The sequence below is a fragment of the Pyrus communis genome, chromosome 8 (assembly GCF_041283825.1).
Source record: "Pyrus communis isolate YQ-2024b chromosome 8, ASM4128382v1, whole genome shotgun sequence".
Taxonomy (NCBI): domain Eukaryota; kingdom Viridiplantae; phylum Streptophyta; class Magnoliopsida; order Rosales; family Rosaceae; genus Pyrus; species Pyrus communis.
Genome location: NC_142572.1, coordinates 9,899,243 through 9,924,365, shown reverse-complemented (window position 1 = coordinate 9,924,365; position 25,123 = coordinate 9,899,243). Strand labels below are relative to the sequence as shown.

General features: G+C 38.1%; 1 protein-coding gene across 1 annotated transcript in view; it reads left to right on the top strand.

The window, feature by feature from the left end:
• The window catches only part of LOC148695064 (uncharacterized), a gene marked incomplete at its 5' end in the record, with an annotated part of 44,135 nt that extends 42,003 nt beyond the window's left edge, over window positions 1–2,132 (top strand). Inside the window, one exon of the mRNA XM_088698297.1 lies at window positions 2,119–2,132. Within this exon, the coding sequence (XP_088554423.1) occupies window positions 2,119–2,132 (14 nt within the window). The remainder of the gene's footprint in view (window positions 1–2,118) is intronic.
• Window positions 2,133–25,123: the final 22,991 nt, after the last annotated feature.

Genomic DNA, 25,123 nt, shown 5'->3' with positions numbered 1-25,123 from the left:
CATGTTCGCAAAACAAAGATAATTAAATTTAAACATTGAACTATGACTAAGGATAGAAAGCACCAAGAAAAACGTTCAACACTCCAATGGCATGCACGGCACTCCCTTGGATGGCAGATTGCACAATTCCTCCTTTCCTTGCTTCCTTGCTTGCGGCACTAGGGTGTTGTAGAATGGATTGTGGTGTTTGATGGATGAAAGTATGAATGAATGAATGTGTGAGTGGATGGATTAAATGGTGAGGCATTGGCTGTTTATATAGGCTAATTATGCACACTTAGTGAAGGACAAGGATTGCACAATCCCATGGAAAAAGGGTTAAGTCTTTGTAGAAACCAAAAGGGAAAGGGATAGGGAATTTTCGCCAGAAATTAAGGGCTTCTAGAAACTAGGTATTTTTTGGCAGAATTTAGACTTCTAGAAGGGGTAAAGGGTAGATTTCTGGACCTAAATGGATAAGGACTCATGATATAGGTGTAGAGGAAGGATTGCAATTCCTAAACCTACAAGGAATGGAGTTCTTGCAGCATTTAAATGGATAAGGCTTCTAGAAACTGAAATAGGTGTTTAAATGTGTAATTAATTCCCTCTAAGTAGCTAAGTTTAAGTCCTAACTTGATTTGGATAGGATACAATAGGATAATGTTAGAGTTAGGATAGGATAAGGTTTCTAGGATAGGATAAGATAAGGTTGGATAAGGTTCCTTGTTTCTTGCTTCTTCCTTATCTTCATTGCATTAGGACTTCTTCCACCAGATTTGTAGCCTTTCCTAGCCCTTCTTGACTTCAATTTCGTCCATCCTCTTTACTCCATGGTTAAGCTATCCAATCCATGCCCAAAAATGCTCCAAATAGCCTCAAAATGCACTTTCTTGCTCCTTTTGCCATTAGGACCTAAAAACATACGGAAATAACTTAAAAGACTGAAATAAATAGTAATTAATTCACTAAATGCAAGGAAACAACATAACTAAGTAGCATAAATATGCTCCTATCAGCACACAAATTAAAACCCTCTTTTGACAATTGTAGTATATGTATAAGTAGGGATCGTTCTAAACCGGGGATTAGGAGGGATTGCTAAATCACTTGAAAACTGACTAAAAAACGTAAAACAAAGGTTAAAACACTAACCTAGACTCAAAGAATGCAAAACTAAACACTAAAACACTAAAACAAACCAAAAGACTCAAAACAGCAACAAAACACTCAAAACTGCCTTAAAAACACAATCTGGGCAGTTTTGAACTCCTACACTAATTTGGACGAATTTGGGTTATAACTTGAATCAAAACACTTAGAATCACAAACTAAGACACTTTCTAACTAAATTGAACCACTAAAGTAAAGGGGGATTTAGTTTTGATGAAATTAAAACAAAGAAAACAGAATATAATGAAAACAGATTGGAAAACGAATTTGATGAAAATATGGATGGAATGCTAACTAGAAGGTTCTTCTCCACACATGTCACACTTGCATATAAGATGATTTTCAGTTGGTCTTTCGATGAATCAAGAAACTTAACACCCCGGGTTAATTAGGTTCGCTTAAATGAACCTTCAAGTTCTCCTTAAGTTAATGAATTGGATGGGACAGCGCATACAACAATTCAAAACATTCTTCAAAAGTCCTTTACGTGAAAAGCACAATAAAGATACAATCAAAGATCATTAAGCAACATGAAAACTATAAGTGTTGACGAGGCATTCGTTACTATGATGAACATGAAACTGGTGCCAAGAATTCATTTAACGCGATCGTTTATAAGCGACCTCCACTACTTGTGAATATAAGTTTGTAACTATTAGGTGAAACTCCCTTATATTCTAGCATCATATTCATGCATGAAAACTAAGCGTGCACTCTCAATAAACATACACGAATAAGTTATCAATCAAGCAGTTAAACAAATTGAATCCACAACTCATGAAATTCCAACTGAAGGTAATCAACTTATATTGCAAGCATAAACATGGTTTTGAATCACCCCCTAGCTAACTAGGGATTTAGCCTGATAGGAGCATATTTAGGCGACTTAGCTAGCTTATTCTTGTGCATTTGTGCTATTATTTCCTAGTTAATGTTGTATTATAACTCATTTTCGTGTGTTTGTAGGTCCGAAGGGTTAAAGTTCCAAGAAAGTGCATTTTGATGCATTTTGGAGCAGTTTTGGGCACTATGTGGATAGCTTGCATATGGGCCAACATGGATGGACGAATTTGGACTTCAAGAGGCTAGAAATGTGATAAGAAGAGGAAGGAACTAAGCTAAGGACAAAGTGGATAAGGAAGTAGCTCAAAAGAGGAAACCCTATCCAAAACCTTATCTAAACCTTATCCAACATTATCCAAAACCTTATCCAACCTTATCTTATCCAAACCTTATCCTATCTTATCCTAACTAAATCTTGTTCCACCTTAATCCTAGCTGCAAGTGGACCTAAAAACATGATTTCTAGAAGCCTTATCTAACCCTAAAAGGGTGCCACACCCTTCCCCCTTTTATCTCTTCTAGAAAACCCAAAATCAGCCACAAAACACCTAGTTTCTAGAAGGCCCAATTTTGGACGAATTTCCTAAACCTTTTTCCTTTTGGATTCTAATTTGTTAGGCCTTAATCCTTGTGGATTTGGGTATACAAATCCTTTTATAAAACTAATTGGGCCAAACCCTCTCCTAAGTGGATTTAACTTGCTTGTGCCGAACCCTAGGGCCCTAATCCATAAAATCTGCTAAGTGTAACCCTAATCTAGTTAACCCTAGGACTATATAAACATAAAATCAGCCAAAAATTCGTACCACCCCTTATGCTATACAGAAAACACCTTGCCGCAACACCCTATCCTCCATTCTTCATCCTTCATCCACTCCATACACCTCCATACATAACCTGCCACACCCTACCACCATAATCAGCCATTATTCATCCTTCTAAACAAGAACACACCATTCTCAACCCCCAAAACCACCACCCACACCAAGTGTCGCAGCAAGGAAGAAGGAGGAAAGCCCTTAGACATGCATGCCATTCAACTTGGAGTTGCTGGACGTTCTAGGTGTAATCTTTCTTGTGTTTTCAATGTTTAATTTCCAGAATTTTTGCTTTGCGAGTATGAGGAACTAATCCCCTTTTTGGCTAGGGGGAATTTCGAAACCATGGCTATATTTGCATTATGATTTGATTACTTTCAATTGTGATTTCATGAATGGTGAATTCAATTTGCTTATCTGTTTGAATTAAAACTTGTTTATGTATATGAATTGGGGGTGCACACTTAATTTGCATGCATAAATCTGATGCTAGGGTATAAGGAAACTTCACCTAATCGTTGGGAACTTATATCTATGAGTAGTTAAGGTTGTTAGTCACAATTATGTTAAGTAAATTCTTGGCATAAGTATCATGCGCTTTCATAGTTACGAATGTCTCGTCAACACCTATGATTTCCATAGAACCTAATGATCTTTGATTGTCTTTCTATTACGCGCTTTCATATAGAAAACTTTTAAGGAATAATTTGATTGCAATGCGCTAATTCCATTCAATTCAATGACCTAAGGGAAATCTGAGAGTTAATTTAAGCGTACCTAATTAACTTGGGGTGTTGAGGTTCATAATTCATTGAATAAGCAACTGAGGATTGTTTTGTATGCAAGTATGCCATGTGTGGAGAAAAACCTCCTAGCTAGCCCATCATCCACTTAATTCATTCAATTTCGTCCAAATCTGCCAGTTTAAAGTTTTGTTTTGTTTATTTTATTTTCGTCCAAAATCAAATCCCCATTTATTTTAGAGTGTCTAATTAGTTAGAATATGTTTTAGATTGTGTTTTCAAGTGTTTTGAGTCAAGCTAGAATCAAATTTCGTCCAAATTTGTGTTTAGAGTCAAATCTGCCCAGTTTGTGTTTTTTAGGCAGTTTTCAGTGTTTTTAGCTTATTTTGAGTCTTGTGAACTTGTTTTGAGTCTTTTAAGTTGAGTTTAGTGTTTAAAAGCTTTTTTTTATTTATTTGAGTCAGTTTAAAGTGTTTAGCAATCCCTCATAATCCCCGGTTTAAGAACGATCCCTACTTATTTATATGCTACAATTGTCAAAAGAGGGTTAATTTGTGTGTTAAGTTATTTTCACATCATAGCCTCTCATGTTCACAGAAAGAGAAACAAAATTGAAATTAAACATAGAGAACAAAAGATTGATTACACCTAAAACGCCCAACAATTCCACTTTGAATTTCTGCACGTCAAGCTCCTCTTTCTTCTTCTCCTTGCTGCGGCAGAGAGGGTTTAGGGGATTTTTGGATGTGATTTTGGTTTAGGAAGGGAGTTAGGAAGGTATGTGATGCGAAAATAGTTAAGCACACAAATTAACCCTCTTGTTGTCAAATTGTAGTAAGGATGCAAGTAGGGATCGTTCTAGACCTGGGATTAGGAGGGCTTGCTAAAACCTCTAAATTGACTCAAAAACATAAAAACAAAGTTAAAAACGTTCACAAAGACTCAAAGGACTCAAAACAAGTTCAAAAGACTCAAAACTGCCTAAAAACACTAACTAGGCAGTTTCTGACCTTAAACCCAATGTTGGACGAATTTAAGATTATGGCTTGATTCAAAACACTTTAAAACATAAACTACACAGATTTTAAGCACCAAGGAACAAGAAAGTAAAGGGGGTTTTGATTTGACGAAAATTGAATTAACAAAACAAGTTAATAAACTAGGCAGGTTGTATAAATGGATTTGAGAAACAAGATGATGGATGGATTAGTTAGAGGTCCATTCTCCACACATGATACATTTATATATGAATCGATTCTCCAATTGTTTTTCATTAACTATGATGCTCAACACCCCAAGTTAACCGTGATGCACTAATTAACTCTCAAATTTTCCTTATGTTATTGAATTGGATGATGCATGCGACAATTCAAATCATTCTCCAATGGTTCTCAACATGAATGCATAGAAGAGATACAATGAGAGATCATTATGCTCTATGAAAATTATAAGTGTTGACGAGGCAATTGTAACTATGAATGCATGATACTTTTGCCAAGAATTCAATTAACGCGGTTGTGACTAGCAACTGATGCGTGAATTATACGCACACAAATTAAACCCTCTTTTCGTCAAATTGTAGTATATGTATAAGTAGGGATCGTTCTAGACCGGGGATTAGGAGGGATTGTTAACCACTTGGATTTGACTCAAAAACGTAAAATAACAATATGAAACACTATACTAGACTCAAAGAATGCAAAACTAAACTTTAAAACACTAAGACAAACCAAAAGACTCAAAACAACACAAACACACTCAAATCTGCCTAAAAACCACTTTCTGGGCAGATTTGAGCACAAACACAAATTTGGACGAAATTAAGTAATAACTTGACTCAAGAACGTAAAAATACAATATAAAACACTAAACTAACTCAAAGAATGTAAAACTAAACACTTAAAACATTAAAACAAACCAAAAGACTCAAACATCACCCAAAACACTCAAAACTGCCTTAAAATCACTTTCTGGGCAGTTTTGAGCACTTTGGTGAATTTGGACGAAATTGGGAAATAAAATTGAATCAAAACACTTTAAAACATAAACTAAACAAATTCTAAACACTAAAGAACAAGAAAGTAAAGGGGGGTTTTAAATTGACGAGAATTGAAATAACAAAACAAGTTAATAAACTAAACAGATTGTAAAACGAATTTGATGGAATGGAATGAATGGATGATAGAATGGCTAAGGGGTTCATCTCCATACATGTTATACTTGCATAATAAAATGATTTCCAATTGCATTTCAATAAACCATGAAACTCAACACCCCGGGTTAACCGTGATGCACTAATTAACCTTCAAATCTTCCTAACGTTATTGAATTGGATGGGTTAGCGCATACAACAATTCAAAACATTCCCCACAAGTCCTCAACATGAATGCATAGAAGAGATACAAGCAAGAATCATTACGCTCTATGAAAATTGTAAGTGTTGACGAGGCATTCGTTACTATGGATTGCATGAAACTTATGCCAAGAATTTGTTTAACGCGATTGTTTATAAGCAACCTCCACTACTTGTGAATATAAGTTCATAACGATTAGGTGAAACTTACTTATATTCTAGCGTCATATTCATGCATGAAAATTAAGCGCACATTCTCAATAAACATACATAAATAAGTTATCAATCAAACGGTTAAACAAATTGAATCCACAACTTATGAAACGCAATTAGAAGTATTCAAATCAAAATGCAAGCATAAACATCTATTCGAATCACCCCCTAACCAAGGGGGGTTTAGTTCCTCATGGTACAAAACAAAGAGAATCAACGAAACACCTAAACATTCCAACAACTCAAACTTGAATTGTATGAACGTTTAGGCCCTCTTATCTTCCATTCCTCATTCGTACAAAACAAAGAGCATTGAAATTAAACATTGAAATCAAAGAAACACCTAAACATTCCAACAACTCAAACTTGAATTGTATGAACGTTTAGGCACTCTTCTCTTCCTCTTCGTTGTGGCACAAGGTCTAAGGTGAGTTTGGTGGTGGAGATATGGAAGAGGAGTGGTGGAAATGGAAGGATGGTGTTTGGATTGTAAGGGAGAGCACGGCACAAGGGAGTTTGATGGTCTACATTTCTGCAATGGATGAGTTGTATGAATGGAATGGATGGACTTTGTGAAAGGCACGGCCCCAAGGGACCAATTTCTGTTGTGAAATGAATTGTGTATGAATGAGTGTGAATGAATGAGTATTTATAGGTGAAATGGGGGGAACATGACAGCTAGGTTGCATGTGCTAATGCTTGTGTGTGCATGTTAAATCTGCCAAGATGCATGTGATTAAAGGGTGGAATGCAATCTGAAATGCATGTGAATTAAATGGATGTGAGTGGAAATGTGGCTGCAATGATGAAGTGAATGCATGTGATAGCATGTGCACGGTTTTGGTTGGAATGATGGCAGATTGTGTGGGTGAGTGATTAGGTTGGAAATGCATGTGAATGCAAGGTGTGAATGAATGATAAGTGGTGAATGATAAGTGATGAATGATAAGTGGTTATGATAAGTGATAAGTGGTGATGATAAGTAATGGAAGCATGTGAGGGAATGAATAATGAATGCATGTGTATGGTTTTGGGAGAAAGGTGGAGATGCACGGCATAAGGGAATTGGAAAGGTTTAAATGTCCTAAAACTAAAAGGAACAAGGTTCCAACACTTTGGTCTTCAATTTCGTCCAACATTTTGGCGCCAAGCATAAGCTATCCATCCTTAGCCCAAAAGTGCTCCAAAAGTCTCCAAAATGCATCTTTTTGCTCCTTTAGCCCTTTGGACCTACAAACACACGAAAATAGCTTAAAGGACTAAAATAACTAAAGAAACATAACGTAAATGCACGAGAACAAGCCATTTAAGTCGCATGAATATGCTCCTATCAGCAACCTTCACTACTCATGTTTATAAACTTGTGACGATTAGGTGAAACTCGTTTATAAACTAGCATCGAGTTTATGCATGAAGACTAAGTATGCATCCCTAATCAACATACAAAAACAAGTTTTTAATAAACATGATAATTGAATTGCAATCACAACTTAACAAATCACAATTGGAAGAAATCAATTCATATTTCAAACATGTTCATGGCTTCAAACTTTCCCCTAACTAATTAGGGGTTTAGCCACTCATGATTACAACAAACTTAGAGAGTAATAACAAAGTAAACATTGAAAACAAGAATCGAAGTACACCTAAAAATTCCAACAACTCAATCTTGAATTGTATGAACGTTTAGGCCTCTTCTCCTCTAGTTGCTGCGGCACAAGGGGTTTTGGTGAGTTTTGGGGGTTATGGATGATGTAGAATGATGTGTTGAGGGTAGGGATGGATGTAGGGGAAGGCAAGGAGTGTTTTTGGGCAGAAAATATGAAGAATGGTGGAGTATGGCTGTGTTAGAGAGAGGGAATGAATTTCTGGCGTGAATGAATGTGAATATGAGATGGTTTTCTGAATATGGAAGAGTGAGTGATTTGTGGCTGCAATGGGTGCTTATTTATAGGTGAAAAAGAGGGAATATGACAGCTAGGAACTTGGTGGAAAGCTGAAAATGCATGTGCAATGTTTTGGGAGAAAATGGGAGTGCATGTGGCTGCAATGGATTAAAGGGTGAATGCATGTGCAATGATGAAGTGGGATGGCTGAAATTGTAAGGGGAATGCATGTGGGTGAATGTGTGGCTGCATGGTTGAATGATTAAAGGGTGCATGTGGCTGAATTGGTGGTGCAAAGAGAATGAATAATGAAATGGGAAAGCATGTGCAAGGTTTTGGTGTGAATGATTGAATGTGCATGTGGCTGATATGGATTAGGAATCCTTCAATTTCGTCCATTCCTTTTGCTCCAAACATAAGCTATCCATTCCAAGTCCAATTTTGCTCCAAAATGCTCCAAAATGCATCTTTTTGCTTCCTTAGCCATATGAACCTAAAAACACACGAAAATGGCTTAAACTACTAAAACAACTATGAATTAACAATATAAATGCACGAAAACAAGCTAAGTAAGTCGCCTAAATATGCTCCTATCAATGATCACTCATGTTTCTCTATTGATATTCTTGATTCTTTGGCGCAGGCACACTTTGATCAATTACATGGCGATGCACTTGAAACGGTCATTACAAATGGCATAGAAATGAAGGATCACATGGATGTCACCATAACAAACCACGGCACACAATTGAACACCCATGCCGTGGCCTTTGATGAAGATGTAATTGAGACCGTGGCAGCCCTAGAGTCATTGCCACGGCTCCAAGGTAAGTCCCCTAGTTCAATTTCAATTCCAATTTCAACTAATAAGTTGTTTCCTTCTATAGAACAACCACCTACACTTGAGCTCAAACCGTTGCCAAATCACTTGAAGTATGTGTTTTTGGGCGAGCAAGACACATTGCCCGTCATTATAGCTTCATCACTCACGGCACAAGAGGAGGAGAAGTTGGTGAGGGTTCTCAAAGAGCACAAGACGGCCATAGGGTGGACTTTGGCCGACATCAAGGGTATAAGTCCTACCACGTGCATGCATCGAATTCTCATGGAAGAAGGTGCCAAACCATCAAGGGAAGCCCAACGTCGACTCAACCCACCAATGATGGAAGTAGTGAAGAAGGAAATCATCAAATTGCTTGATTGTGGCGTCATCTATCCCATCTCAGATAGTTGTTGGGTTTCACCGGTCCAAGTGGTTCCCAAGAAATCCGGAGTCACGGTGGTGAAAAATGAAGAAGATGAACTTGTGCCTACACGCATTCAAACCGGTTGGAGGGTGTGCATTGACTATAGGAAGCTAAATGCGGCAACAAGGAAAGATCACTTCCCTTTGCCATTCATCGATCAAATACTTGAAAGGTTAGCCGGTCATTCTTTTTATTGCTTTCTTGATGGTTATTCGGGATATAATTGATAGGAGCATATTCATGCGACTTAAATGGCTTGTTCTCGTGCATTTACGTTATGTTTCTTTAGTTATTTTAGTCCTTTAAGCTATTTTCGTGTGTTTGTAGGTCCAAAGGGATAAAGGAGCAAAAAGATGCATTTTGGAGACTTTTGGAGCACTTTTGGGCTAAGGATGGATAGCTTATGCTTGGCGCCAAAATGTTGGACGAAATTGAAGACCAAAGTGTTGGAACCTTGTTCCCTTTAGTTTTAGGACATTTAAACCTTTCCAATTCCCTTATGCCGTGCATCTCCACCTTTCTCCCAAAACCATACACATGCATTCATTATTCATTCCCTCACATGCTCCCATTACTTATCATAACCACTTATCATCATCACTTATCATAACCACTTATCATCATCACTTATCATTATCACTTATCATAACCACTTATCATCATCACATATCATTCACTTATCATATCATTCACTTATCAAACCATTCACTTATCACTTCCATTCACTTATCACTCACCACATATCATTCACTTATCACTTAACATATCATACACTTATCATAATCATTCACTTATCACTTATCATAATCATTCACTTATTCTTTCATCATTCAACCACCAATTCAACACATGCATCTTCAAACATATCAACCCTACAAGCACATGCTCCCCCTAATCCAATACCGTGCATTTCACTCCCATTTCCAGCATGCATTCACATGCATTTTCAGCACCTACACACCTACATTCCACATGCACTCCCATCATAATTTGATGCGAGATTTATACGCACACAAATTAAACCCTCTTCTTGTCAAATTGTAGTATATGTATAAGTAGAAATCGTTCTGGACCGGGGATTAGGAGGGATTGTTAATCACTTGGATTTGACTCAAAAACGTAAAAACAAAGTTAAAAACGTTCACAAAGACTCAAAGGACTCAAAACAAGTTCAAAAGACTCAAAACTGCCTAAAAACACTAACTAGGCAGTTTCTGACCTTAAACCCAATGTTGGACGAATTTAAGATTATAGTTTGATTCAAACGTAAAAACACAATATAAAACACTATACTAGACTCAAAGAATGCAAAACTAAACTTTAAAACACTAAAACAAACCAAAAGACTCAAAACAACACAAACACACTCAAATCTGCCTAAAAACCACTTTCTGGGCAGATTTGAGCACAAACACAAATTTGGACGAAATTAAGTAATAACTTGACTCAAGAACGTAAAAACACAATATAAAACACTATACTAGACTCAAAGAATGTAAAACTAAACACTTAAAACACTAAAACAAACCAAAAGACTCAAACAGCACCCAAAACACTCAAAACTGCCTTAAAATCACTTTCTGGGCAGATTTGAGCACTTTGGTTACTTTGGACGAAATTGGGTAATAAATTGACTCAAGACTCTTAAAAACACAAACTAATTCTAACTAATTTGACATTAAAGTAAAGGGGGATTTAGGTTTTGAACGAATTGAAATAAATGCACAGATTCTAAACAAAACAGAATGTAAAAATGAAATTGATGAAATGGAATGAATGGATGCTAGCCAAGGGGATCATCTCCATACATGTTACACTTGCATAATAAAATGATTTCCAATTGCATTTCAATAAACCATGAATTCTCAACACCCCAAGTTAACCGTGATGCACTAATTAACCTTCAAATCTTCCTAACGTTATTGAATTGGATGATGCATGCGACAATTCAAAACATTGCCCACAAGTCCTCAACATGAATGCATAGAAGAGATACAAGCAAGAATCATTACGCTCTATGAAAATTATAAGTGTTGACGAGGCATTCGTTACTATGGATTGCATGAAACTTATGCCAAGAATTCGTTTAACGCGATTGTTTATAAGCAACCTCCACTACTTGTGAATATAAGTTCGTAACTATTAGGTGAAACTCACTTATATTCTAGCGTCATATTCATGCATGAAAATTAAGCGCGCATTCTCAATAAACATACATAAATAAGTTATCAATCAAACGGTTAAACAAATTGAATCCACAACTTATGAAACACAATTAGAAGTAATCAAATCAAAATGCAAGCATAAACATATATTTTGAATCACCCCCTAGCTAAAGGGGGGTTTAGTTCCTCATGGTACAAAACAAAGAGTATTGAAATTAAACATTGAAATCAAAGAAACACCTAAACATTCCAACAACTCAAACTTGAATTGTATGAACGTTTAGGCCCTCTTATCTTCCTCTTCGTTGTAGCACAAGGTCTAAGGATAATTTGATGGTGTGAATGGTTTGGGGAGTGGTTGGAGTGGCTGCAATGGAGGAGAAAAGTGTTTTGGTGGCTGCTGCAAGGGTGTGGAGAGGTTTTGACGAATTTCTGGAATATGGAAGAGTGAATGAGAATGAATATCTGTTGTGTGAAGTGTGTATGGTTTTTATAGGGAGATGAATGGATGGGAGAGGGAACATGACAGCTAGGTTAAGTGAATGCATGTGCAAAACAGCTAGGATGGCTGAAATTGTAAGGGGAATGCATGTGCAATGTTGGAAATCTGATGGGAGAAAGGTGGATGCATGTGTTGGCTGATTTAAAGAATGTGAGGGAATGATGAAAGGGGAAACATGACAGCTAGGTTATGATGATGAGTGCATGTGGCTGATTTATGAAGAGTGAATGCATGTGGCTGCAAGGTGTGAATGATTATGGGTGCATGTGGCTGCAATGGATTAGGAATCCTTCAATTTCGTCCATTCCTTTTGCACCAAACATAAGCTATCCATTCCAAGTCCAATTTTGCTCCAAAATGCATCTTTTTGCTTCCTTAGCCATATGAACCTAAAAACACACGAAAATAGCTTAAAGTACTAAAATAACTAAAGAAACATAACGTAAATGCACGAGAACAAGCCATTTAAGTCACATGAATATGCTCCTATCAAATACCCCCACACTTATCTTTTGCTAGTCCTCGAGCAAAACAAAACAACAAAAGAACACGAAACTAGACAAAACGAACAAAACACCACCTACACCTTCCAACAATCGTCTTACGGATTTCCAATGCACATGACAAGTTAAAAATCATTATTCCCACATATTTTAGCCATCTTTACACTTAAATACATTCTTAATCATAGTCACCACATACTAGTTCACAATTAAGCATTTAAAACCATGATTTGAATGTAGTAACATGCTTTAGAGAATTTCCTCAATTCCTTACTAGAATGCACTCTATTTTCACACAGATTTTCTGACTACACACCCTACACTAGTTATATGTGAGAGATTGATGTGAACATGAAAGACTAGTATCTCACATATGTTATAATAAAGAAAGCATTTTCTGGATTTACGATAATGACATGAATATGATCTCATGAATGGAATGCTACTACTTAGAATGAGAACCAGTGATTCCATAAGCTCATACCAAATTCAAACTCCACAAATTGAACACATAACATCAAGATAGAAGTTGAGGGTTGTAACGGGGCTAAGGGTAATGGTTTAACAAAGAAAGGTAAAGTAAAACAAAGGTTCTTAAAGCAATAGTGAGCAAAGTATTGAATTAGGCACTTAGAATTCCCTTTAGAACGCAGAAGTCAACTTTGAACACCCAAGGGGAAGTCACACAAAACTTAGGGCCATATTCAAACTTTTTGGGCCCTTTCTTCAACAATCACACTTGTGAGTCCATTCTCACTTATTTTCACTCTTTTTCTTTCTTTTCTTCTTCTTTTTCTCACATTTTTTTTTTCTTTTTCCCGTGCCTCCTTTAAGACTTAGGCACATACATACACACAAAAATCCCTTCCCCCACACTTATTTTCTGCAACATATTAATCAAAAGGAATTCATTTAAGTCATGCTCACTATACTTCAAGAACAAGGGTATAGGAAAGTCCTACTCTAGGCTAGGTAAGGGGTGATGTGGTTAACAAAGAAAATAGGCTGAAAAGGCTCAAAAGGGTTAAAACTTACAACAAATAAGAAATATGAAAAGGGATAGGCTTTTTGGCTTTGGCTTGACTAACAACTTCATCTTATTGTATGTTATGCAAACAATATCATGCTTTGAATGAAACGGATATAAGTTCTAGCATTTAGTTCTATTATGATACAATTGCATTCTAAGTAGCAACCAAGCAAGGAATAATGAGATCATGCAACAACTTTAGAAAACAAAGAATCACAGAAAATAACACTCCAAAGAAGGTAATAGCTCGAGTCTCACAAGGTTGTAACGTTTGTTTGAGTTCCTTCCTTCAAGCATGTTACAAAAACGAATTTTTCTTTTATGATTGCATGTGAAGTCATACATTATAACCATAACCAAGCATATACCAAGAGTAAATCAAACTTTTCTCCATGTTTATAACTCTTTTTAACAGTCATGCAATTACAAACCAAATCCTTATCACTGTGTTGGAAGGTACCCTAAGACACAAACACACAAAAACGACTCAAAACACTCTTTTTAGGCTTTTCAAAACATGTTTTTCAAATTTTTATGTGATTTTCGGAGTTATAAAAACAAAACATAATAAAACACTCTAAAACAACTTAAAAACACCTTAAAACAGCAAGGAACAACATTTGAAGTTATGGGTGATAAAATCCCACGAATTTGCATTAACAACATTAGTTACCCCCCCACACTTAAATCAAACATTGTCCTCAATGTTTTAAGCATAGATTCACACAAAGCATAAGTAAACACACAAAAAGCTCTTAAACATATTAAACATGGCAGAATGTAATTAACAAAGAGAAGAGTTTAGGGACGCAAATCTGGTTATGGAGTGTAAATTCCCTCTTCTCCTTGGTGATTGCATTGAGGCTTTGATCTTTGTGATTCCACAGGCTCATTCTTGAACTGGTTTCCTCCCATCGTTGATTTTCCTTTGTGCTACTCTTGAACTGGGCAGCAGGATTCTTTTGGTCTCCCCCGGAGGTCTGAGCTTTCCCCTTTTATCTGTTTCTTTGTTCAATCTTTGCAGGAGTGGTCCCTTCTCTGGAAGTGTATCAACCGTTGAAGATGACTACTCGAGAGCAACGCTAGGTAAGCAATCAGGAATAAATTCCAGGCAGTCGGATCCAGATCGGAAGACTGACTCCAAGTGCCGGCTGATTGCTTCTTTCACTTTGCCATGCGAGTAAGAACAAGGACAAAGAAAAAGAAAGGGAAAGAGCATGATATGAGATACTTTTGCTTTTGACCTTGATGATATGAGATACCTTTGCTTTTGAAGAAGCGGTGAACGAATCAGCACACTTCAATCCGCCATTTCCTCCTGGGTCATCTGTACTCCAGGCATCTGGTATCATCTTTGGGGAAGAAGAAAGAATTGAGTATTTCGAAAGGCTTTGCTGGGAGTGCACCCTCAGAGGTGAGGGAGAGTTGGGCATTTTCTTCAGGTTTGCCTTGCCATAAAACACGAAGGTCGACATATATAGAGATAATATCAAGTGGTGGTATTGTTCTTTTACCCGTGTCGACAAACGTCTCTTCGATTTCTGAACGGACGCCTCTTCGATTTCTGCACGACGCCCCTTCGATTTCTGAACGACACGTAGTAGTGCGTACGCGGCTCTGTCTGAGCTCTTTTGACAAAGTCGCACGCGTTTTCTGAAAAGCAGAGAAAGCGTCGCCAAAATTTACGCTTGTCGGCAAAAGTGTAGCTGCGATGATGACCTCCACGTGAACTTTTGACAAAGTTGCACACGTCTTCTGAAAACCCGAGAAAGCGTCGCCAAAATTACGCCGGAAATTCCGGCTTTTTGAATCGGTGGACGCGTCGCCTTGGCTTTTTTATTGAGCTATCGATCACCATAACATACACACTCTGAAGATTTTCCATTCTTGAACATCGTCTCCGGCCCTTTGAAATTAACTCCATCCACCCCTTCTCTTTGAACACTTTTGAAAAATGGCAAACCCATCGAACCTTAGCTTAGAATTGAGTCTCAGCAGTGATACGGGCGCGCCCCGTCAAGGTAATGTATGGCGTCCTTCTTTTTTATCTTCTAACGGTCCTCTCACAGGTGAAGACTCCGTGATGCAGGACGCCACAACAGCTACAATAGTAGCTAGAAACCTCCTTACTCCAAAAGATAGTAGGCTGCTGTCAGGACGGTCCGATGAGTTGGCCGTTCAAGAGTCCCTCGCACTTAGTGTTCAGTGTGCGAGTTCTGTGTCCAACATGGGCCAACGCCTGCTTGCCCGCTCCCGTCAGGTGGAATCATTGATGGCGGAGGTGGAAAGTCTTAAGCAAGAAATCAAATTGCTTAAGTACGAGAATAGAAGTTTGCATGTGCTGGCAAACAACTATTCGACGGGCATGAAGAGGAAGCTTGATGAGCTGCAAGAATCCAATGGTCGTATGCAAAGTGACCGTCAAAGTGACCGTCAAAGGCTTGCGGCTTACTTCCAGAGGCATATTTTTCCTGGGTCATCCAGCGCTTGGCCAAGTATTGAGGCCTGGAATGCTCTAGCTCCGATGCCTTCCGCTCCGATGGCTTCCGCTCCGATGCCTCCCGCTTCGATGCCTTCTGCTTCTATGCCTTCCGCTTCTATGCCTTCCGCTTCAAGAGTATTGCCACGTAGTGGGGCTTCAAACAAACAACCTCTGTGAAGGCTACATCTGCTTTATTTTATTTATTTTATTTTTTTTTTATTTTTTTTTTCTTTTTCAATCGGCATGGAATTTGTCTTTGAATGGGCGGTGATACTTGAAATGATCCGGTAATGGTTTAAATTCAAGATTGGATGCCTGAATCATTAACAACATGTTAGTATAAAAGAAAATTGAAATTGGAGGAGGTGGCTTACTTATGTGCTCCGACATGAACTCAAGGATAAACACATCTTCTTTGAACATTTCAGGAACTTTGCCCTTGGACAGATTTGATGTGAGGATTGGTCCTTGTCTTGTGTCATAAAATTCAACTTCTTTGGGGTTGTTTGCCTCAAGACCGTCCTCTTTGATGAATTCATGATATTCCCTACTTTGCACCTTTGGAAGTGCTTCCAAGATGTCTTTTTCACTTTCTTCTTCCTTGGAATTCATGAACCTGCAAGGAATAGGGATATTAGGTGGAATGGGGTTAGAACTAATTAAATTTGGAACAACCTTACTTGAATTAGATGGCGTAGGAGCAATAGGTGCCTCCGACAAAGGTGTTTCCACCCTTTCCGTGGGGGTGTATTCCTCTTCCTTGTGATTTGATTTTGATGTTTGAGGGTCCGTTCCAACCTCCTTTTCACTTCTCAACATGAAAGCATTGGCGGTTTCAAATTCTCCCTTCGGATTTGCAATGGTTGAACTAGGAAGTTCGCCTTGGTCGCAAATTTGTTCTACAAACTCCGCTATCTGCCCAATTTGCTTTTCCAAGTGGTCCAACCTTTTGTCTTGATTTTCCCTCTCTTTGTTTTGAAGTTGGACTCCCTGCGTCAAAGTAGTAAGTAATTGAAAAATCTTATCATTATCACTTGAATTACCTACATCGCTTTGGGCAGGTTGTGGTGGCTGCATAGGCGTTGAATAGAACTCCTCATATGGCTGCCAATATCCTTCTTGTTGAACATGTTGAGGTTCCCACCACATAGAGTTTGAATGATCACTCCAATCCGAATTGTAAGTATTGGAAAACCCATCATTCCTTGAAAATGTACCAACGCTTTGCATTTGGGACTTTTCCATGAGCTGTGACAAAAGAGAAGCATTATCTAGTGCCATGTTGTGCTTCTCTAGTACTTAAAATCGACAAACAAAATACAAATCAAAAACTAAAACTGAAATACATAACAGAAACTAAAACTAAAACTAATAAGAAAACGAAAATAACAATCCAAAGGATTAGCAAAGTTGCTAATCCCCGGCAACGGCGCCAAAATTTGATGCGAGATTTATACGCACACAAATTAAACCCTCTTCTTGTCAAATTGTAGTATATGTATAAGTAGAAATCGTTCTGGACCGGGGATTAGGAGGGATTGTTAATCACTTGGATTTGACTCAAAAACGTAAAAACAAAGTTAAAAACGTTCACAAAGACTCAAAGGACTCAAAACAAGTTCAAAAGACTCAAAACTGCCTAAAAACACTAACTAGGCAGTTTCTGACCTTAAACCCAATGTTGGACGAATTTAAGATTATAGTTTGATTCAAACGTAAAAACACAATATAAAACACTATACTAGACTCAAAGAATGCAAAACTAAACTTTAAAACACTAAAACAAACCAAAAGACTCAAAACAACACAAACACACTCAAATCTGCCTAAAAACCACTTTCTGGGCAGATTTGAGCACAAACACAAATTTGGACGAAATTAAGTAATAACTTGACTCAAGAACGTAAAAACACAATATAAAACACTATACTAGACTCAAAGAATGTAAAACTAAACACTTAAAACACTAAAACAAACCAAAAGACTCAAACAGCACCCAAAACACTCAAAACTGCCTTAAAATCACTTTCTGGGCAGATTTGAGCACTTTGGTTACTTTGGACGAAATTGGGTAATAAATTGACTCAAGACTCTTAAAAACACAAACTAATTCTAACTAATTTGACATTAAAGTAAAGGGGGATTTAGGTTTTGAACGAATTGAAATAAATGCACAGATTCTAAACAAAACAGAATGTAAAAATGAAATTGATGAAATGGAATGAATGGATGCTAGCCAAGGGGATCATCTCCATACATGTTACACTTGCATAATAAAATGATTTCCAATTGCATTTCAATAAACCATGAATTCTCAACACCCCAAGTGAACCGTGATGCACTAATTAACCTTCAAATCTTCCTAACGTTATTGAATTGGATGATGCATGCGACAATTCAAAACATTCCCCACAAGTCCTCAACATGAATGCATAGAAGAGATACAAGCAAGAATCATTACGCTCTATGAAAATTATAAGTGTTGACGAGGCATTCGTTACTATGGATTGCATGAAACTTATGCCAAGAATTCGTTTAACGCGATTGTTTATAAGCAACCTCCACTACTTGTGAATATAAGTTCGTAACTATTAGGTGAAACTCACTTATATTCTAGCGTCATATTCATGCATGAAAATTAAGCGCGCATTCTCAATAAACATACATAAATAAGTTATCAATCAAACGGTTAAACAAATTGAATCCATAACTTATGAAACGCAATTAGAAGTAATCAAATCAAAATGCAAGCATAAACATATATTTTGAATCACCCCCTAGCTAAAGGGGGGTTTAGTTCCTCATGGTACAAAACAAAGAGTATTGAAATTAAACATTGAAATCAAAGAAACACCTAAACATTCCAACAACTCAAACTTGAATTGTATGAACGTTTAGGCCCTCTTATCTTCCTCTTCGTTGTAGCACAAGGTCTAAGGATAATTTGATGGTGTGAATGGTTTGGGGAGTGGTTGGAGTGGCTGCAATGGAGGAGAAAAGTGTTTTGGTGGCTGCTGCAAGGGTGTGGAGAGGTTTTGACGAATTTCTGGAATATGGAAGAGTGAATGAGAATGAATATCTGTTGTGTGAAGTGTGTATGGTTTTTATAGGGAGATGAATGGATGGGAGAGGGAACATGACAGCTAGGTTAAGTGAATGCATGTGCAAAACAGCTAGGATGGCTGAAATTGTAAGGGGAATGCATGTGCAATGTTGGAAATCTGATGGGAGAAAGGTGGATGCATGTGTTGGCTGATTTAAAGAATGTGAGGGAATGATGAAAGGGGAAACATGACAGCTAGGTTATGATGATGAGTGCATGTGGCTGATTTATGAAGAGTGAATGCATGTGGTTGCAAGGTGTGAATGATTATGGGTGCATGTGGCTGCAATGGATTAGGAATCCTTCAATTTCGTCCATTCCTTTTGCACCAAACATAAGCTATCCATTCCAAGTCCAATTTTGCTCCAAAATGCATCTTTTTGCTTCCTTAGCCATATGAACCTAAAAACACACGAAAATAGCTTAAAGTACTAAAATAACTAAAGAAACATAACGTAAATGCACGAGAACAAGCCATTTAAGTCGCATGAATATGCTCCTATCATAATTCCACCACCAATTCAGCCACAAAACATTATCATTGCACCACATTCAACCACTCCACATCCCTCACCAAGAAATCATTCAACACATGCTTTTCCAACTCATCCACAAGCCTTTGCCGTGGCTTTCATTCCCATTTTCAGAACACACTAGCATTTCCAGCTTTTCCCTTTACATTTCACATGCATTCCATATTTTTCCTAGCTATTTTCCATCATTATTTCAGTCATCATTCACTCTTTAATCCACATGCATTCACACACACTTCACACAAACAACATTCACATGCTTTCACAAGCTTTTCCCAACAAACAAATCAGCCAACACATGCACCAAAACCTTCAATGCCGTGGCCTTCATTCACATTCCAACACCTTCACATGCAATTCCAGCTTTCACATGTTTTCCTAGCTATTTGTCCATCATTAATTAGCCACTTGCATGCTTAAACAAACATCCATTTATACCTTCATTCTCCTATAAAAGCCCTTGCATTCCCACCATTCAATTCATCATCTCATTTCATACACAACACACCACAAACACTTCCATTCCTTCTCTTTGCCGTGAGTCCCCTTAGAATCCAAAACCATCTTTTCCATTCCACACTTCCATCCCCCAAACCAATTATCCCTAGACCTTATGCTACAATAAACGAGGAAGAGAAGAGGACCTAAACGTTCATACAATTCAAGTTTGAGTTGTTGGAATGTTTAGGTGATTCTTTGATTTCAATGTTTCATTTTAATTCTCTTTGTTTTGTACGTATAAGGAATGGAAGAGAAGAGTGCCTAAACGTTCATACAATTCAAGTTTGAGTTGTTGGAATGTTTAGGTGTTTCTTTGATTTCAACGTAATGAGGAACTAAACCCCCCCTAGCTAGGGGGGTGATTCGAAATATATGTTTATGCTTGCAATATGATTTGATTACTTTTAATTACGTTTCATAAGTTGTGAATTCAATTTGTTTAACTATTTGATTGATATCCTATTTATGTATGTTTATTGAGAATGAACGCTTAATTTTCATGCATGAATATGACGCTAGAATATAAGTGAGTTTCACATAATAGTTATGAACTTATATTCACAAGTAGTGGAGGTTGCTTATAAACAATCGCGTTAAACAAATTCTTGGCATAAGTTTCATGCAATCATAGTAACGAATGCCTCGTCAACACTTATAGTTTTCATGTTGCTTAATGATTCTTGCTTGTATCTCTATTATGCAATTCATGTAGGGAACTTGTGAGGAATGCTTTGGATTGTCGTATGCAATCATCCAATTCATTAACTTAAGGAAAACTTGACGGTTAATTTAAGCGGACCTAATTAACCCGGGGCGTTGAGAATTCATGGTTTATTGAAAAGCAATTAGAAATCGTTTTGTATGCAAGTATAACATGTGTAGAGATGAACCCCTTAGCTAGCTTCCCATCCATTCATTTCCGTCAAATCCATATTTACAATTTGTTTTGTTTCCAAGTATTCATTTTAGTTTAATTTCGTCCAAATCCAATTCCCCCCTATTTCGTTGAAGTCTTAGTCTTAATCTTTCTTATTTTTAGTTTTGCTTTCTTCGAGCATTAAATAGTGTTTTATATTATGTTTTTATGTTTTTAAGTCAATTTAGAAGGTTTTAGCAAGCCCTCCTAATCCCCAGTCTAGAACGATCCCTCACTTATCCATTCTACTACAATTGTCAAACGAGGGTTTAATTTGAGTGTCAAGTAATTCTCACATCAAATTTTGGCGCCGTTGCCGGGGATTAGCAACTTTGCTAATCCCTTGGTTCTTTTCTTTTTTTTTTTTTTTGTTTAGTTGTTTTCGTTTTAGTTTCTAACTTAGTGTTGTTTTCTTTGTTTGTTGTTACTTTTGATTTTTGATTTAGTTCTCTTTCTTTGATTTTAGGTACTAGAGAAGTAAGATATGGATTTTGCTAGCATTCAAGCTCAATTGGCAAATCTTACTTCTAAATTGTCGCCGTATGCCGAAAGGACCACAATGCAGAGTGTCCCTACATTTGGTGCTTCATATAGGCAAGGATTTCAAGCCAATCAATGTCCACAAAGAGATTGGAGGGATCATTCAAACTCTATATGGTGGGAAGATCAACAAGTTCAACGTGAAGCATATTGACAACCATATGAGGAGTTCTATACAACACCTATGCAGCCACCACAACCTCCCCCACAACAATTCCAATCAAGTTCAAGTATGTCCATGGATAATGATAAAAATTTTCAATTACTAACCTCTTTGACGCAGGACGAACAAAATCAAGACAAGAAGTTGGGTAAATTGGACGAGCAATTTGGGCAGATTATGGAGTTCATGAAACAAATTCAAGAGCAAAGTGAACTCTCCAACTCAACTATTGAAAACTCGAAGGAAGATTTTGAAATCCATAATGCTATCACTTTGGGAAGTGCTATGGAGGTTGGAGCTGACCTAAAAATGTCCAAACATAGCCTAGAAGTGGATGAGGAGCTGCTAATTGAGGAGGAGGAAGAAGACATGCACACGGCAAGGGTAGAACGCAGCCCCCTAAGCCCTCTAAACCACCCACCACAAGTAAGGACGTCCCAATTCCATGTTATTCTGATGTTAGTCCACCCAATGTCCCTTTTCCTAGCAGGTTTTTGATTCCCAACCAAGAAGATAGTAAAAAGGACATCGTGGAAGCCTTCCCAAAGGTGCAAAATGCTATTCCAATTCTTGGTGCAACACAGCAAGTTTTAGATGGTGTTGAATTCTTCAAAGGACTTTGTACACCAAGAAGAATGATTCAAGAGAAGGTAGTGGCTGGAGAAGATGTAGAAGGCATCAAAGAGGACATATTTGAAACCACAATTCCCAAGGAAGTTGGATTTTATGACACGGGACAAGTCATAACTTTCGAAGGGGTGTTTATTCTGGAGTTCATTTTGGAGCACACAGGTAAGCCGCCTCCCTGAATTTCAATTTTCTTTTATACTAACATGTGGTTAATAATTCAGGCACCCAATCTGGAATTTAAACTATTACCGGATCATTTCAAGTATCACCGCCCATTCAAAGATAAATTCCATGCCGTTTGATTTTATTTATGTTAAAAAAAAAAAAAAAAAAAAAAAAAAAAAAAGAAAAAGATACTAAACATGGAGAAAGGTGGAGCTTCACAAAGGTTGTTTGCGTGAAGCCCCACTACGAGGCGCAGAAGCGGAAGGCGCAGAAGCGGGAGGCATCGGAGCGGAAGCCATCGGAGCGGGAGGCATCGGAGCTAGAGCATTCCAGGCCTCAATACTTGGCCAAACGCTGGATAACCCAGGAAAAAGGTGCCTCTGGAGATAAGACGCAAGCCTTTGACGGTCATTGTGAATTCGACCCTCAGATTCTTGCAGCTCATCAAGCTTCCTCTTCATGCCCGCCGAATAGTTATTTGCAAGCACATGCAAACTTCTATTCTCGTACTTAAGCTGTTTGATTTCCTGCTTAAGACTTTCCACCTCTGCCATCAACGATTCCATTTGGCGGGACCGAGCAAGCAGGCGTAGGCCCATGTTGGACACAGAGCTCGCACACTGAACACTAAGTGCGAGGGACTCTTGAACGGCCAACTCATCGGACCGTCCTGACAGCAGCCTACTATCTTTTGGAGTGAGGAGGTTCCTAGCTACTATTGTAGCTGTTGTGGCGTCCTGCATCACAGAGTCTTCACCTGAAAGAGGACCGTTAGAAGATAAAAAAGAATGACGCCATACATTACCTTGACGGGGCGCAACCGGATCGCTGCTGAGACTCAAATCTAAGCTAAGGTTCGATGAGTTTGCCATTTTTTTAAAAAGTGTTCAAAGAGAATGGGTGGATGGAGTTAAATTTCGAAGGGCCGGAGACGATTTTCAAGAATGGGAAATCTTCAGAGTGTGTTTGTGGCGGTGATCGATACCTCAATAAGAAGCCAAGGCGACGCGTCCACCTATTCAAAGAGCCGGATTTTCCGGCGTAATTTAGGCGACGTTTTCTCGGCTTTTCAGAAGACGCACGTGGAGGCCATCATCGCAACTACACCTCTTTAGCCGACAAGCGCAAAGTTCGGCGACGCTTTCTCTGCTTTTCAGAAAACGCGTGCAGCTTTGTCAAAAGGAGCCGCATCTGCACTACCACGTGTCATTCAGAAAGCGAAGGGGCGTCGTTCAGAAATCGAAGGGGCGCCTGCTCAGAAATCGAAGAGGCGTCTTCAAAGATCGAAGAGGCGCCACTATTTCAAAAAACCGGATTTGCGGGATCAAAACGTCTGTCGACAAGGGTAAAAGAATGGTACCACCACTTGATATTATCTCTATATATGTCGACCTTCGTCTTTTATGGCAAGGCAAACCTGAAGAAAATGCCCAACTCTCCCTCACCTCTGAGGGAGCACTCCCAGCAAAGCCTTTCGAAATACTCAATTCTTTCTTCTTTCCCAAAGATGATACCAGATGCCGGGAGTACAGATGACCCAGGAGGAAACGGCGGATTGAAGTGTGCTGATTCATTCACCGCTTCTTCAAAAGCAAAGGTATCTCATATCATCAAGGTCAAAAGCAAAAGTATCTCATATCATGCTCTTTCCCTGTCTTTTTCTTTGTCCTTGTTCTTACTCGCATGGCAAAGTAAAAGAAGCAATCAGCCGGCACTTGGAGTCAGTCTTCCGATCTGGAGCCAACTGCCTGGAATCTATTCCTGATTGCTTACCTAGCGTTGCTCTCGAGTAGTCATCTTCAACGGTTGATACACTTCCAGAGAAGGGACCACTTCTGCAAAGGGGAGTAAGCAAGGCAAGTGAAAGTAGGGCATTGAAGCATGTAGAGACAAGCAATGCTGAGCTATCCTCTAACCCTCTTCAATACGAATTGGAGAGATTGAACAAAGAAACAGATAAAAGGAGGAAGCTCAGACCTTCGGGGGAGACCAAAAGAACCATCCTGCTGCCCAGTTCAAGAAGTAGCACAAAGGAAAATCAACAATGGGCAGAAACCAGTTCAAGAGTAAGCCTGTGGAATCACAAAGATCAAAGCCTCAATGCAATTACCAAGGAGAAGATGGAATTTACACTCTATAACCAGATTTGCGTCTCTAAACTCTTCTCTTTGTTAATTACATTATGCCATGTTTAGTATGTTTAAGTGCTTTTTGTGTGTTTACTTATGTTTTGTGTGAATCTATGCTTAAAACATTGAGGACAATGTTTGATTTAAGTGTGGGGGGGGGGGTAACTAATGTTGTTAATGCAAATTCGTGGGATTTGATCACCCTTAACTTCAAATGTTGTTCCTTGCTGTTTTAAGGTGTTTTTAAACTGTTTTAGTGTGTTTTGTTTTATAACTTCGAAAATCACATAAAAATTTGAAAAACATGTTTTGAAAAACCTAAAAAGAGTATTTTGAGTCGTTTTTGTGTTTTTGTGTCGTAGGTCACCTTCCAACACAATGATAAAGATTTGGTTTCTAATTGCATGACTGTTAAAAAGAGTTATAAACATAGAAAAGTTTGAATTACTCTTGGTATATGCTTGGTTATGGTTATAATGTATGACTTCACATGCAATCATAAAAGA